The sequence below is a fragment of the Vanacampus margaritifer genome, chromosome 3, assembly GCF_051991255.1.
Source record: "Vanacampus margaritifer isolate UIUO_Vmar chromosome 3, RoL_Vmar_1.0, whole genome shotgun sequence".
Taxonomy (NCBI): domain Eukaryota; kingdom Metazoa; phylum Chordata; class Actinopteri; order Syngnathiformes; family Syngnathidae; genus Vanacampus; species Vanacampus margaritifer.
In genome coordinates this window covers 28,770,609-28,784,568 of record NC_135434.1, presented here as the reverse complement: position 1 = coordinate 28,784,568, position 13,960 = coordinate 28,770,609, and the positions used below count along the sequence as shown (strand labels likewise).

Genomic DNA, 13,960 nt, shown 5'->3' with positions numbered 1-13,960 from the left:
GGCCACAGATAGGTGTACATATTTAGGAATGAAAATTCCTCATGTTGTTGAAAATATTATAAAAATTATTTGCTAACTATGACCCATTAGTCACAAACATGATAGAAATGCAGGACAGATGGAGTTATTTACCTATTTCTATGATCGGTCCTATTAATATTTCTAAAATGTCAGTCATACTATTTCTATACCCTACTTTTTCCAATCAATCCCACTTCCTCTACCAGCGTTCTTTTTTTCCTTACACATTTTATTTTGCGCCGTGAGTTGTCAGCCATCTTCAGGGGTTCTTCACGAGCTGTGCCGTTTTTTGTTGTTTTTGACATTTTTCTTATGTTGTGTTTTATCTTTCACGTGGACCAATTATGGAGTGGAGTATGTTTGATGGTTGCGCTTCTTTTGGCAGCAAGAAGTTATTAGGGGCCAGTGGCGCAGATGGGATTTATATATAATATATATATATATATATATATATATATATATATAGGGAGAGAGAGAGGGAGAGACTCAGAAACAGTTGCAACGGTTTTTGGGCTTTGACAACTTTTACCGCCGTTTTATATAGAAATATAGTCGATGAGTCGACCAGAAGCTCCACCCCTGCACCTTCTTCTCCCGACGACTGAGTTCCGCTGAGGCCAATTATGATGTTGGGAACCGGGAGCTACTGGCAATCTGTATCGGTCCCTTGTGGTGAAGAAGGAGCTGAGCCGGAAGGCAAAGCTCTTGATTTGTTCCTACCCTCACCATGAAGGTGACCAAAAGAAAAAGATTCTGGATACAAGCGGCCGAAATGAGTTTTCTTCACAGGGTGTCCTCGCTCTCCCTTAGAGAAGAGGGTGAGAAGCTTGGTCATCCAGTAGGGCCTCAGAGTAGAGCCGCTGCTCCTCCACATTGAGAGGAGCCTGTTGAGGTTGCTTGGGCACCTGGTTCGGATGCCTCCTGGACACCTCCCTGGAGAAGTGTTCCGGGCATGTCCCACCGGCAGGAGGCCGTGGGGACGACCCAGGACACACTGGAGAGTCTCTCGGCTGGCCTGGGAACACCTTGGGATCCCGCCGGAGCAGCTGGTTGAAGTGGTTGGTGAGAGGGAAGTCTGGGCTTCCCTGCTAAAGCTGCTGCCCCCGCGACCTGACAAATGCTTAGTTTTAGTTAGTTTTAGTATTAGTTTTAGTTAAAACAAAAAAAAATGTGTATTACTTGTGCGCAATATTTAAAAAACACCATGGGAGCAACGTCATCTGAAGCTGCTTTTCTATTGGCTGCTGCTAGATGACGCCACTTTTGTGTGACACACTTTCAAATGTCCTTATTCCGGTTAATATCAAAATAAATTATCCCCAAAGGCTCATGCATTAAATTAATTACCAAAGACAAAGGACATTTTTGCTATAATTATAGTTAGTTTTAGTTAGTTTTGTAAACATAAAATGGAGTTTCAGTTAGTTTTTGTTTTTTAAAAAGCATTTTCGTTTTTATTTTATTTCGTTAACAAAATTGTTTTTTGAATTTTAGTTAACTAAAGTAACCTTGCAGTGTAGTAATTATTATTAGTAGTTATTCACGCGCATGTGGTTCATGTTAGATGACAAGAATATAATGAAGCAAAGGACACATACATGAGTTGATCTTTCATGTCTCGAGGAGTCATGCACCCCTAAATTAAAAGCTCATCCATACACACCTTATTCCATAACGCCTGAAGACAGGGATGGAGTCTAGAGCATCTTTCTCCACCTGTGCGTAGAATCTTTTGAGATGTGCTGGTAGCCACTGGCAGGTGTGTAGACCTAGCTCCACTGGAACACGAGTATATGGAATTCTGTAATCTGACAGGACCTGTGCAAACACCTCACGTACCCCTGCAACACAGATAATGAATAATTTCATCAGCCAGCATTATTTCACAGACAAGCATCTATACCAATGAGGCATTGGAAGTGTTGTGGTTGTGGTGACCCAAAGGTTAAGATAAACAGTATTCAGAGGTTTCCGTGAATTAGGAGTTTCCACACTAAAACCTCTGACAATATGAAAACTGTTATATGAACAGCATTGCACCTATACCTAATCACGTTTGGTTACAATTGTGATAGTGTAACAACGGCGAGCGCTGTATCCGAAACTGTTAGAAGGTCACTCCTAAAACCCTCCGAGAACAGAAGAGTCACGGATGAGACGATTTTCATTCTTACCGTAAAATGTTGGATAATTATGTGTCTTTTCAAACAGGTAAATATTTATTTTTCATTGATTTCAAAGCTTTGTTAATTATTCAACTGCCAAAACTCAAAACAATAACCGAATACAGGGGTCACCAAATGGCTCGCAAACTTTTGTTTTGTTTTTCGGGGTACGCGCATTCTCATGACAAATGTGATGAAGTATGGCATTGTCAAAAGTCAGAAAAGTAGACACTGAAAAGTGAATAGACTGAGGCGTATGCTTTAATTTTCCCGGCATCGAGCGTTACAAGCACAGTGTATCTGCCTACGAGTGCTCACTACGTGTGCAGTAGAGTTTGTCCGCAACACAAAAATCATTTTACTGACTCTGGAATGATCGAGGCATGTTTGGAAGCAATGGCCGAAAGAGAAAGGAGAGCAACTTAAGGTCCGTCAAATTCCCTTGTTATTCACAACAACAACAGTAGCAGCAGAGCTGAGGGGTATTCCATCAAGCCGGATTAAGCAAAAGCCTATTTTATTTCACTGAACCCGGCTAATTTTTTTTAATCAGATTTCCGTTCCATCAAGGTGGGTTATATAAATTTCCACTCAGTAACCTTGGTAATTTATGCTTTGGAAAAGGCTGGCTCATTTCAATAAACCTGGCTCATTTTAAGTCATTGTTCCATTCCATCAACGTGGTTTATGTGAATGCCAACTCAGTAACCATGGAAATTTATGCTGCAGACCTAACCTGCTCCGGAGCAGGTTAACTGTCAAGCTTAATTTAGCTGTGTGTCAAAAAAACGTCTAAAGACTGTTCCATAACGTGTATTTCTGCGCTTGTGTAGCACCTGAAATCGTATATTTTCTTTTGTATGACATTGTATTTGATTAATGACATTTCGGCACATACATTTTTTATAAAATGTAATTTAGCACACTACCCTAGTGGGCAGACTTGCATCAATTATTTCATGTAATAAAAACAAAAAGTCCATGAAAATCATATCTCACCACTTTCACTGTTTACAAAATCAATCGCTTTAATTAAACTAATTCATATAAAAGTCTTCAAATCACACATCAAATGTAACTCCAAGATGCCTTATAATTATTATCATCATTATAAATGCTAAAGGTAAAAACAATAGTCACATAAAAAATGTCTTCCCACCCACATGGGTCAGGGTTCCCCCCTCTATTCCCTCAATCAGTGCCCACCCTAGATTGCTGCTCAGCGCCAGATCTTCTGCTGATGTGAATGTAGCAGGAGGAGGTCCCCCACCTGTGGCAGTGGCCTCAGTCTTTTTTCTGGTGGCTACATTGGTGAGCAACATATTTACAGCTCGTCACCTATTTAGTCTTATTTTTTTTATATATATATCGTTATAGGCTACTTGCCGACTTGTTGCCATGATCGCTTTTGGCTACTGTTAAAATGTAACAGTGAAGAATGACTATGTAGGTCAATTTGAAGTGTTTTACATTAAATCGAGAATTAATAACACTTAATGTGAAATACACATCTAACATGAAACAATTGTAACTTATGCATTTAGTCTGTCTGCTATTTTTATTAATTTTTTTGCCAATGATATTTCCCTCGTCTTATTGATTGCTGCACTATTGCCTTTTTGGTGATTTCTGTCTTGAATTCCTCATAAAGCTCCATCAATAACTTTTGTTCTGTTAGTGAGAAGAATACTGCTCTCGTTTTGCTGTCTTGACATAATTGATCGCAATTTCGCCTATCGACCCATCAGCGCTTCTTGTCTACCCCGAGAGTGTGTACAAAGCCAGGCTATGTAAGCCTGTCTTACGTTAGCCTTGATTAGATGCGGCTGGAATGGGTTAGTGGAACGACTTGGCGCTTTATTCGGAGATGGTGCTTACTCCAGCCTCGCTTTTTTTGCATGAGCCTCGCTTTCTTTAGCTGCGTTGATGGAATACCCCCCTGCTCTCTGAGGATGTTCACCACCAGATAGACATCGCCATTCAAAGTGCCCGGTGTATTGCGCGAGCTGCGGATAAATCAATCAACATTTATAAATAAAACATATATAGACGACATTTTGGGTATCACAGCTTTGAAAACACATACAGTATGAGAGGAGAGGACATATATTTGGCCATAAAGGAAATGCTGAAAGAGCAAGGAAATAATGTTGAAATTGTTGTATTCATAACTAGTGATGGGGACCTTTCCTTGAAGATTTAACAATTGACTATTTGCACAACAAATAATTTAATGAAATAAATATTTGAACAATAGACTAAACATAAGTTCAAATTATTTAAGAAATGTATGTTTTTGTCAATTAATTGACATGTTTACAATTGAATAAAAAAAATCAGAAAATGAAATTATTGCTATTGGGTGTTTTTCATGTCCGGACCCCGGTCAATTGGGCTGATTGGGTTAGTGGGCCTCTTGCCAATTTAGTTGGGGACCCCTGACCTAATGCATATTCATCCCTGCATGTTGAATACTTCATTGGTGAACACACTATTTGTTTTTGTCAAGTACAAAATTACCTTGTAAAGATCATATGAAATTCAATTCTCTTGCCACTCAGACGCATCCATGTATAAATTTACCATCCAGAAATGCACTGCACTGCAGCTAGTTTACTTAACTTGTCTAAAGAAGAGAGCACAACATTGGAGTTGCCATTTGGACTATAGATTCTGCACAGACTACCATCTTTTCCTGCTATGAGATCCTGAGGCACATGGAAGCCTGAATTGCTAGTTAGCAGCTAGCACTGATCTGATGTGCTAAAGCTCTCAAATGAGATATACGAGTAAAGTTGATGAATGTCTGCCCTGTATAAGAGGGTGACATGCTTGTCTTCAGCTCTAAGGCTTATTTTGTTAAGCAATTCCAGAATATAGTCCACATAACTGTGTAATTATTCTGGCTCCAAATCCAGAAGTCATGTCTCAGAGTATGCATCATTTTGGGACTTAACAAAACGGAGGTATCAGCGTTCAGGTTTCACTATATCACAATGTAGCAATAATAACTGTGTGCAACCAGAGCTGCAGGCCCTTGCAACCCTGGCCACCTTGGGCCTCTAAAATCTAAATGTTTATATGAGGCCTTATGTGTGTGCAGTTTCATGAGCATTCACCTAGGTTTCAACCCTTAAAACAGGATAATGTTTTAAACAGTGAATGACCACGGTAGTAGCATGCAATGAAATAAAACATTTTCAATAAATTTCCATCTTAAACATCCAAAGATGAAACATGCCAAGCTTGAAGACGATCGGATGGGCCAGTCTGAGCCATGAAACTCCAGGGCTGATAATAAGTCCCAGTCTGGCCCTGGTTACAGCTATAAAACAGTACGTCATCTAAAATTTTAGTGGATGAGGCAACTTAATTTTAACTGCAAAAAGGGATCAAGAGACAGATGCGAACAATGCCTATATTTGACTTACCTTGCAGTATATGAACATGCTGATGTCCATCCATATGATGAGGCAGGTGACCTGTCAGTTCTCTGAAAAGCCTGATCTGGTCTCTCAGCTCTAGCTCCACCTCAACATAAAAAAAAAAAGAAGACTGTCGTGGGAAAAAAATACACAAAATACTAGGGATGTCCCGATAACATTTTTTTTTAACCCTAGTCGGAATCTGAGTCACCTCATTTTGAAGATCGGCCTATTCCGAGTCTCGATCCGATACCTTTGTTTTGTAGAGAAAAATAATATTTTTTATTTATTTATTTTATTTTTGTAAACAAAACTATCCCAACATGACAACTTTTATATGGTGAGTAGAGCAGTGGTTTAAACTAAATAAAACATTTAAAACACCTTTTTTGGGGGTAGGTGAGGGTTGGCTCATTTATGAGTTACTCTAAGGCAGAGGTGGGCATCGAGGGCCAAAGTCCTGCAGGTTTTGCAGGTTGCCTTTCTCCAACACAGCTGATATATGATCAGCTCATCAGCAAGCTCTGCATAAGCCTGATAATGAGCCTGTTGATTGGAATCAGCTTGCGTTGGAAGTGAGAAACCTCCAAAACCTGCAGGACTACGGCCCTCGAGGACCGAGATTGCCCACCTCTGCTCTAAGGGCTATTATTAACCAGTATATTAATATTTCACAAGAGCTTTATTTTTGAGAACCCACTGTAGCCGTTTTTAAACCATGCTACTTAACACCCATTGATGAGCTTAACTACTGTATATACAAAATACAGTAGCCTATATACAGTCCAGGGTATACCCACATATTTCAGTCAACATCAAGTATGCCCACTTCTTTTTCACTGTTTTGAGTATACCCTAATATAAAAATATTGCTAATAACTGCAAAACAGTACCAGCACAAACAAAACTTATAAGCAAGTTTAAATGTTAAAAACAGATTTTTACACATCTATATGAAGAAGCAATGCCCTGATGTGTAGAGCAAGCCTTAACGTGTTTACAGCAACTGCATTGATAAGCCTATAAACCTCTTCTAAATAGAGGCATTTGGGGTGAATACGCTTCGAATGTGACGTCATGCACACTCCCGTCCGTCTCCGGGTAGAATTTCCAATTATTTTTTTCCCCGAGACGCTTGGGATAAACAACACGACTACAAGCTTTTACATTGATGAGTATGGAATCTGCCGGGAGTAAGAAAAGGACGCATTCAAGCACAGCTGGAACTCCGGCACAGACCACACCTCCCCAAAAAAAGAGAAGAAACAACAAATTTTATCTAGAGTGACAAAACGAGCCAAAATAGAGCTTGATAGGCAGACGGAGGACTTGTGTAAACATCGGAGCAGTGACAGTGTCTGTTGGCTTCCTTTCTACTGAGAAGGTAACTGACACAACGAGGCTGTTTTGGACTCAGACGCAGAGGAAGCGGTGGAGGGTTAAGCAGCTTTTAATTAACAAAACAAAAGCTCTTTGTGGAAAGGGAGAAAATAAAGGCTATTCAAAAATTAACTGAAAGCGCTCCAAAAGGGAGGAAGTTCAAACTACATTCAAAAACAAAATCACTCTATGACTAAACAAAACTAAGCTATACAACAATTACAAACAAAGGTTCTCTCACGAGACAGGGCAATAAAGGCAACAAGGCAAAAAGGTAACAAGGCTGTGGTCTATGGCAGGCTTCAGTGGCTCAAACGAAAACACTTCGGAACAAGAAAGGGGGAACGCAGACTATTTAACACATGAGGGTAATGGGGCACAGGTGGACACAATCAGGGATCAGGGTTGACACAGACACCACACGAGGAAGGGCAAGTGACCTGAAACGAGAGGAGTCAGACTTTTCAACATAAAACAGGAAATGACAAGACACCCTCACCGCGGTGTGACAGTAACATATAATAACAACTACACGCCAAAGTAAGATGTAAACAATAATGATGACAAATGAAGGTCGAAATCAAAAGCTAATATTGCTTATGAGTGTTGTAAATGTGATCTCGAGGACATAATCCATGTATGGCTGATACATAAGTATTGTAGTGAACTAACTTGTGTTGTGTGTTCCTGTATTGCACATTCTTGGTTTGCATTCTGGTGTCTGAGTGTTTAGTGTAAGTGTACGCATCGCACATCTTGCAGGGAGAAGAGACTCAGAGCCATATTTCGTGTGCTAATTCGGCTCAGGGGATAGTTTCTTGTTTCCGGCGTCGGCTGCAGCCAACAAGCTACTAGCCGGTTGTGTAAAGACAAATAAGAAGGTGAGACTACCAATCAAGTCGCTGGTAGCATTCTTGTGAGACGTCACATTGTTGTTCGCAACTTCAGCGTTCACACGTTTCCAATGCGTTCAAGAATGCTTTTGAAATAAAGACTTCAATTTTGGTTGCTTGATTTGAAGTATTATGCGGAACAAATAAATTCGAGCTTTTTGTGTATTTGAACTACAGTATAATGGCCTAAAACAGGGATGGGCATACTCGGTCCTCGAGCGCCAGAGTCTTGCAGATTTTGGATGTTTCCCTTCTCCAGTACAGCTGATACATGATCAGCTCATCAGCAAGCTCTGCATAAGCCTGATAACGATCCTGTTGACTGGAATCAGCTTGTGTTGTTAGAGGGAAACTTCTAAAACTGCAAGACGCCGGCCCTCGAGGACCGAGTTTGCCCACCCCTGGCCTAGAATATTACTAGATAATAAATTCCTTGCAAGCAACTACACTATATCACTGTATAAAATTAGATTATCTGCGCAAGCAATCTATTCAAAATTGCTCTATCATTGTCTTTTCATTATCATTCTATCAGAATGAAGTCTTTGCTAGTCTGTAAATAGTGGACTTAATTAACAAAACAAAAGCTCTTTGTGGAAAGGGAGAAAATAAAGGCTATTCAAAAATTAACTGAAAGCGCTCCAAAAGGGAGGAAGTTCAAACTACATTCAAAAACAAAATCACTCTATGACTAAACAAAACTAAGCTATACAACAATTACAAACAAAGGTTCTCTCACGAGACAGGGCAATAAAGGCAACAAGGCAAAAAGGTAACAAGGCTGTGGTCTATGGCAGGCTTCAGTGGCTCAAACGAAAACACTTCGGCACAAGACAGGGGGAACGCAGACTATTTAACACATGAGGGTAATGGGGCACAGGTGGACACAATCAAGGATCAGGGTTGACAGACACCACACGAGGAAGGGCAAGTGACCTGAAACGAGAGGAGTCAGACTTTTCAACATAAAACAGGACACTCTCACCGCGCGCGGTGTGACAGTACCCCTCCCCCTAGGGCCGACTCCTGACAGCCCAGGCCGGTCAGGATGACCCCTAAAAAAGTCTTTAATTAGAGAGTCATCCATGATGAAGCGGGAAGGTATCCATTGTCTCTCCTCGGGCCCATACCTCTCCCAGTCCACCAAGAACTGCCTGCCCCGGCCCCGCTTGCGGACGGCCAGCAATCGCTTTACTTTGTAGACGGGCCCCCCATCCACAATCACAGGAGGCGGCGGGGGCGTAGGAGCCGGAGAACTCTCCCTGACTGGCTTGACTTGGCTTATGTGGAACGTTGGGTGAACACGCAGGGACCGAGGCAGGCGAAGACGGACCGCGGCCGGGTTGATCACCTTTGAGATGGGGTATGGGCCCATAAACCGAGGCGCCAACTTTTGGCATGGCACCTTTAAGTGAAGATGTTTGGCTGACAGCCACACTTTGTTCCCCGGCTGGTATACTGGAGCCGGTCTCCTCTTCCGATCTGCTGCTCGCTTGCCTCTGTCCCTCTGGCGCTCCAGAACCTGCCGAGCGGCTGCCCAGACGCGATGGCAACGACGGACCAAGTTGTACCCTCAGGGTGGTACCCTGAGGGTACAACAAACGTGTTTAATCATCAACAAACGTGTTTAATCATGACCTCAGCCGTTTCCTTGGCTGAGGGAAGCTTTGACAAGGCTAAAAATCGGCCCATCTTTGAAAAACGGTCGACTACTGTGAGAACGGTGGTTTTTCCTTTGGAGAGAGGAAGTCCAGTGACAAAATCCAGGGAAATTTCTGCCCATGGTCTGGAAGGAATGGGAAGAGGCTGTAGCAGACCCATGCGTGATCTGGTGGATGTCTTGTTTCAAGCACATACCGAGCAGGCCTCGATGTACTTCCGGACCTCCGGCTCCATGGAAGGCCACCAGAAACGCCGGGAGATGGCGTAAATTGTCCGCCGGACTCCCGGATGACAGGATAGAAGCGAGGTGTGACCCCAATGGATCACCTGTGGGCGTAGCTGCTCTGGAACAAATAGTCTATTCGCCGGGCATCCTTTTGGTGGGGTTGCCTCACCGTTGGCTTGTTTCACTTCCCTCTCGATTTGCCATGTCACGGCTCCAATCACACAGTCCGGCGAAAGGATGGTCTCTGGTTCCTTAGTTACAGGCTCGGGGTCGTAGAGACGGGACAGGGCGTTGGGTTTGACGTTTCGAGACACCGGCCTGTAAGTGAGAGAGAAGGAAAAACGGTTGAAGACCAGTTTCCATCTGGCCTGGCGTGAGTTGAGTCTCTTGGCTTTGCGGATGTATTCCAGGTTCTTGTGATCGGTCCAGACCACAAATGGGTGCTTTGCCCCCTCAAGCCAGTGCCTCCACTCTTCCAGAGCAAGCTTGACAGCCAGAAGCTCTTTGTCCCCAACGTCATAGTTCCGCTCGGCCTTGGATAGTCGTCGTGATAAGAATGCGCAGGGGTGCATCTTTCCATCCTTCTCTGCACGTTGAGACAGGACAGCTTCGATCCCCTCATTGGACGCATCCACTTCCACCATGAATTGCCGCTGTGGATCTGGTACTATGAGGATCGGAGCTGTGACAAATCGTTTCTTGAGTGCTTGAAAAGCGGCTTCAGCCGCCGGTGGCCAACTGAACTTCACCAGAGAGGAGGTGAGGGCATGCAGAGGGGCAGCTATTGCGCTGAACCCTCTGATGAAGCGTCTGTAGAAGTTTGCGAACCCGAGGAATTGCTGAACCTTCTTGCGGCTAACAGGAGTGGGCCACTCCGTCACGGCCCTAGTTTTAGCCGGGTCCATCTGAACCCTTCCCGGGGCTATGACAAAACCCAGAAAAGAGACGGTTTCAGCATGAAAGACGCATTTCTCGGCCTTGACATACAGTTTGTGCTCCAGTAGTCTTTGAAGAACCTTGGAAACATGGATCTGATGAGTGGCTAGATCTGACGAGTATACCAGTATGTCGTCTAAATAAACATACACAAACTGGTCCAGAAAATCTCTCAAAACGTCATTGATCATGGCCTGGAAAACCGCAGGAGAGTTAGTGAGTCCGAAAGGCATGACCAGGTATTCATAATGGCCACTAGGTGTATTGAACCCTGTCTTCCACTCATCCCCCTCTCGGATCCTAATGAGGTGGTAGGCATTGCGCAAGTCCAACTTAGTAAAGATCGTGGCTTGTTGGAGATTTTCAAAGACGGAGGACATGAGAGGAAGAGGGTAGTGGTTCTTTATCGTAATGTCATTAAGGATGCTATAGTCTATACATGGCCGTAAGGAACCATCCTTCTTCCCCACAAAAAAGAAACCTGCTCCCGCTGGTGATGAGGAAGGACGAATCAGCCCAACCTTCAGGGAAGTTTCGATGCAATCCCTAAGGGCCGCCTTCTCTGGTCCTGAAACAGAACATAGGCGTCCCTTGGGAATGGTGGAACCAGGAATCAGCTCTATGGCACAGTCATAGGCACGATGGGGTGGGAGTGACATGGCCTTGGTCTTGCTGAAGATCTCCTGGAAGTGATGGTAGCATGGAGGAACGATGCTCAAATTCGGGTATTCTGCGTCTGTGAAGGATTTGACAGAAATGTGATCAACCGTGGTGATGTCTACTTCTCGATTTGGTGAACCAATCCCATGGCTCTCACAATTCTTTCCCCATCCCAAAACTTCGCCAGTTACCCAGTCTACATGGGGATTGTGTTTACACAACCAGGGGTGCCCTAGGACCAGGGTCCGTGAAAGAGACTGAAAAACGTGAAAAACTAGGTGCTCCTTATGTTTACCGACTTGGAGCTGAATGGGTTCTGTGATGTGTGTAATAATGAATAATTCACTTCCATTTAGTGCCCTAGCCTTAATGGGCTTGATTAGCGGCTCAGTCTTGGCTCCTAAATGTCTCACCAGCCCCCAGTCAATTAGGCTCTCGTCAGCTCCAGAATCTATCAGGGCATCGAGGTCTGTTCGTGTGGTGTGATAATTGATCCTCACTGATGTGAGTTTTCGTGGAACCGCCGCTGGAGTCGTGACTTGACTCACCATTTGGGTCCTTTTGGCTGGGCAGGCGACCACGAGGTGATCTCGATTCCCGCAGTAGAAACACAGCCCCTCCTGCTGTCGACGCCGTCTCTCTTCCAGCGAGATCCGCGCTCTGCCCAGTTGCATGGGCTCCTCCTCTGGTTGCGCGGGAGCTGGTTGGCGCTGCACTGACAGGGATCCGAGAGGAGCTGACACACCTGATGTTGGGAAGCGCGGAGATCCCTCCATTGTCCTGGCCCGGACGATCGCGGCTCTGCGTCACCTCCTGCAGCCGATGATCCGTCCGTATGGCCAGGGCGATGAGAGAGTCCAAATCCGGTGGAAGATCGACCGCGATGAGAAGCTCTTGGATGGACGTTGCCAGTCCCTTGAGGAAAACGTCGTAGAGCGCCGTGGTGTTCCAGCCACTCTCTGCCGCAAGAGTGCGGAAGCGTATGACATAGTTACTCACTGAGTCCCTCCCTTGGATCAGGCTGCTCAGCTGTCGGACCTTTTCCCGGTCGGAACAGGCTGGGTCAAATACTCCCTGAAGAGCGGCTCGGAATTCCGAGACGGAGCTGCAGAGTGGGGAACTGCGGGCCCACTCTGCCGTGGCCCAGGCTCTGGCTCTCCCAGTCAGGTGGGAAATCATGAAAGCCACCCGTGAACGATCTGTGGGAAAAGCCTGGGGGGAGTACTCAAAATGAATGTCACAGTCTGTTAAAAAGGCTTTGCATTGTCCTGGCTCTCCAGAGAATCGCTCAGGAGAGGCTAGCTTGATCCCCGATCCGGTATATGGCACGGATGGGATCGGCAAAGTAGCTTGAGTCTCTGGCTCAGACGGAGGGCTATGGGTGCGACTTCGAGAGCCCGGAATCTGAGCTGAAAGCTCGGTCATTTGCGTTGCCATGGCGGCCTGAAACTCCTTTTGCCGGCGTAGACGGGCCTCCTGGGCCCGCAAAGCTGCGATCAATTGCTCTCGCTCTGCTGGGTCCATGCTGGCCGAAGTGTTCTGACACAACGAGGCTGTTTTGGACTCAGACGCAGAGGAAGCGGTGGAGGGTTAAGCAGCTTTTAATTAACAAAACAAAAGCTCTTTGTGGAAAGGGAGAAAATAAAGGCTATTCAAAAATTAACTGAAAGCGCTCCAAAAGGGAGGAAGTTCAAACTACATTCAAAAACAAAATCACTCTATGACTAAACAAAACTAAGCTATACAACAATTACAAACAAAGGTTCTCTCACGAGACAGGGCAATAAAGGCAACAAGGCAAAAAGGTAACAAGGCTGTGGTCTATGGCAGGCTTCAGTGGCTCAAACGAAAACACTTCGGAACAAGAAAGGGGGAACGCAGACTATTTAACACATGAGGGTAATGGGGCACAGGTGGACACAATCAGGGATCAGGGTTGACACAGACACCACACGAGGAAGGGCAAGTGACCTGAAACGAGAGGAGTCAGACTTTTCAACATAAAACAGGAAATGACAAGACACCCTCACCGCGGTGTGACAGTAACATATAATAACAACTACACGCCAAAGTAAGATGTAAACAATAATGATGACAAATGAAGGTCGAAATCAAAAGCTAATATTGCTTATGAGTGTTGTAAATGTGATCTCGAGGACATAATCCATGTATGGCTGATACATAAGTATTGTAGTGAACTAACTTGTGTTGTGTGTTCCTGTATTGCACATTCTTGGTTTGCATTCTGGTGTCTGAGTGTTTAGTGTAAGTGTACGCATCGCACATCTTGCAGGGAGAAGAGACTCAGAGCCATATTTCGTGTGCTAATTCGGCTCAGGGGATAGTTTCTTGTTTCCGGCGTCGGCTGCAGCCAACAAGCTACTAGCCGGTTGTGTAAAGACAAATAAGAAGGTGAGACTACCAATCAAGTCGCTGGTAGCATTCTTGTGAGACGTCACATTGTTGTTCGCAACTTCAGCGTTCACACGTTTCCAATGCGTTCAAGAATTCATTTGAAATAAAGACTTCATTTTTGGTTGCTTGATTTGAAGTATTATGCGGAACAAATAAATTCGAGCTTTTTGTATATTT

At 44.3% G+C, this 13,960-nt stretch overlaps 1 protein-coding gene across 4 annotated transcripts in view; it reads right to left on the bottom strand.

Moving 5' to 3' along the window:
* ydjc (YdjC chitooligosaccharide deacetylase homolog) overlaps nucleotides 1-13,960 on the bottom strand; it is a 76,246-nt gene that overhangs the window by 13,990 nt on the left and 48,296 nt on the right. For all 4 annotated transcript variants that reach the window (XM_077560489.1, XM_077560490.1, XM_077560491.1 and 1 more), the window contains 2 exons: nucleotides 5,618-5,717; nucleotides 1,685-1,862 (listed from right to left, as the gene is read on the bottom strand). In XM_077560489.1, the coding sequence (XP_077416615.1) occupies nucleotides 1,685-1,862; nucleotides 5,618-5,717 (278 nt within the window). The remainder of the gene's footprint in view (nucleotides 1-1,684; nucleotides 1,863-5,617; nucleotides 5,718-13,960) is intronic.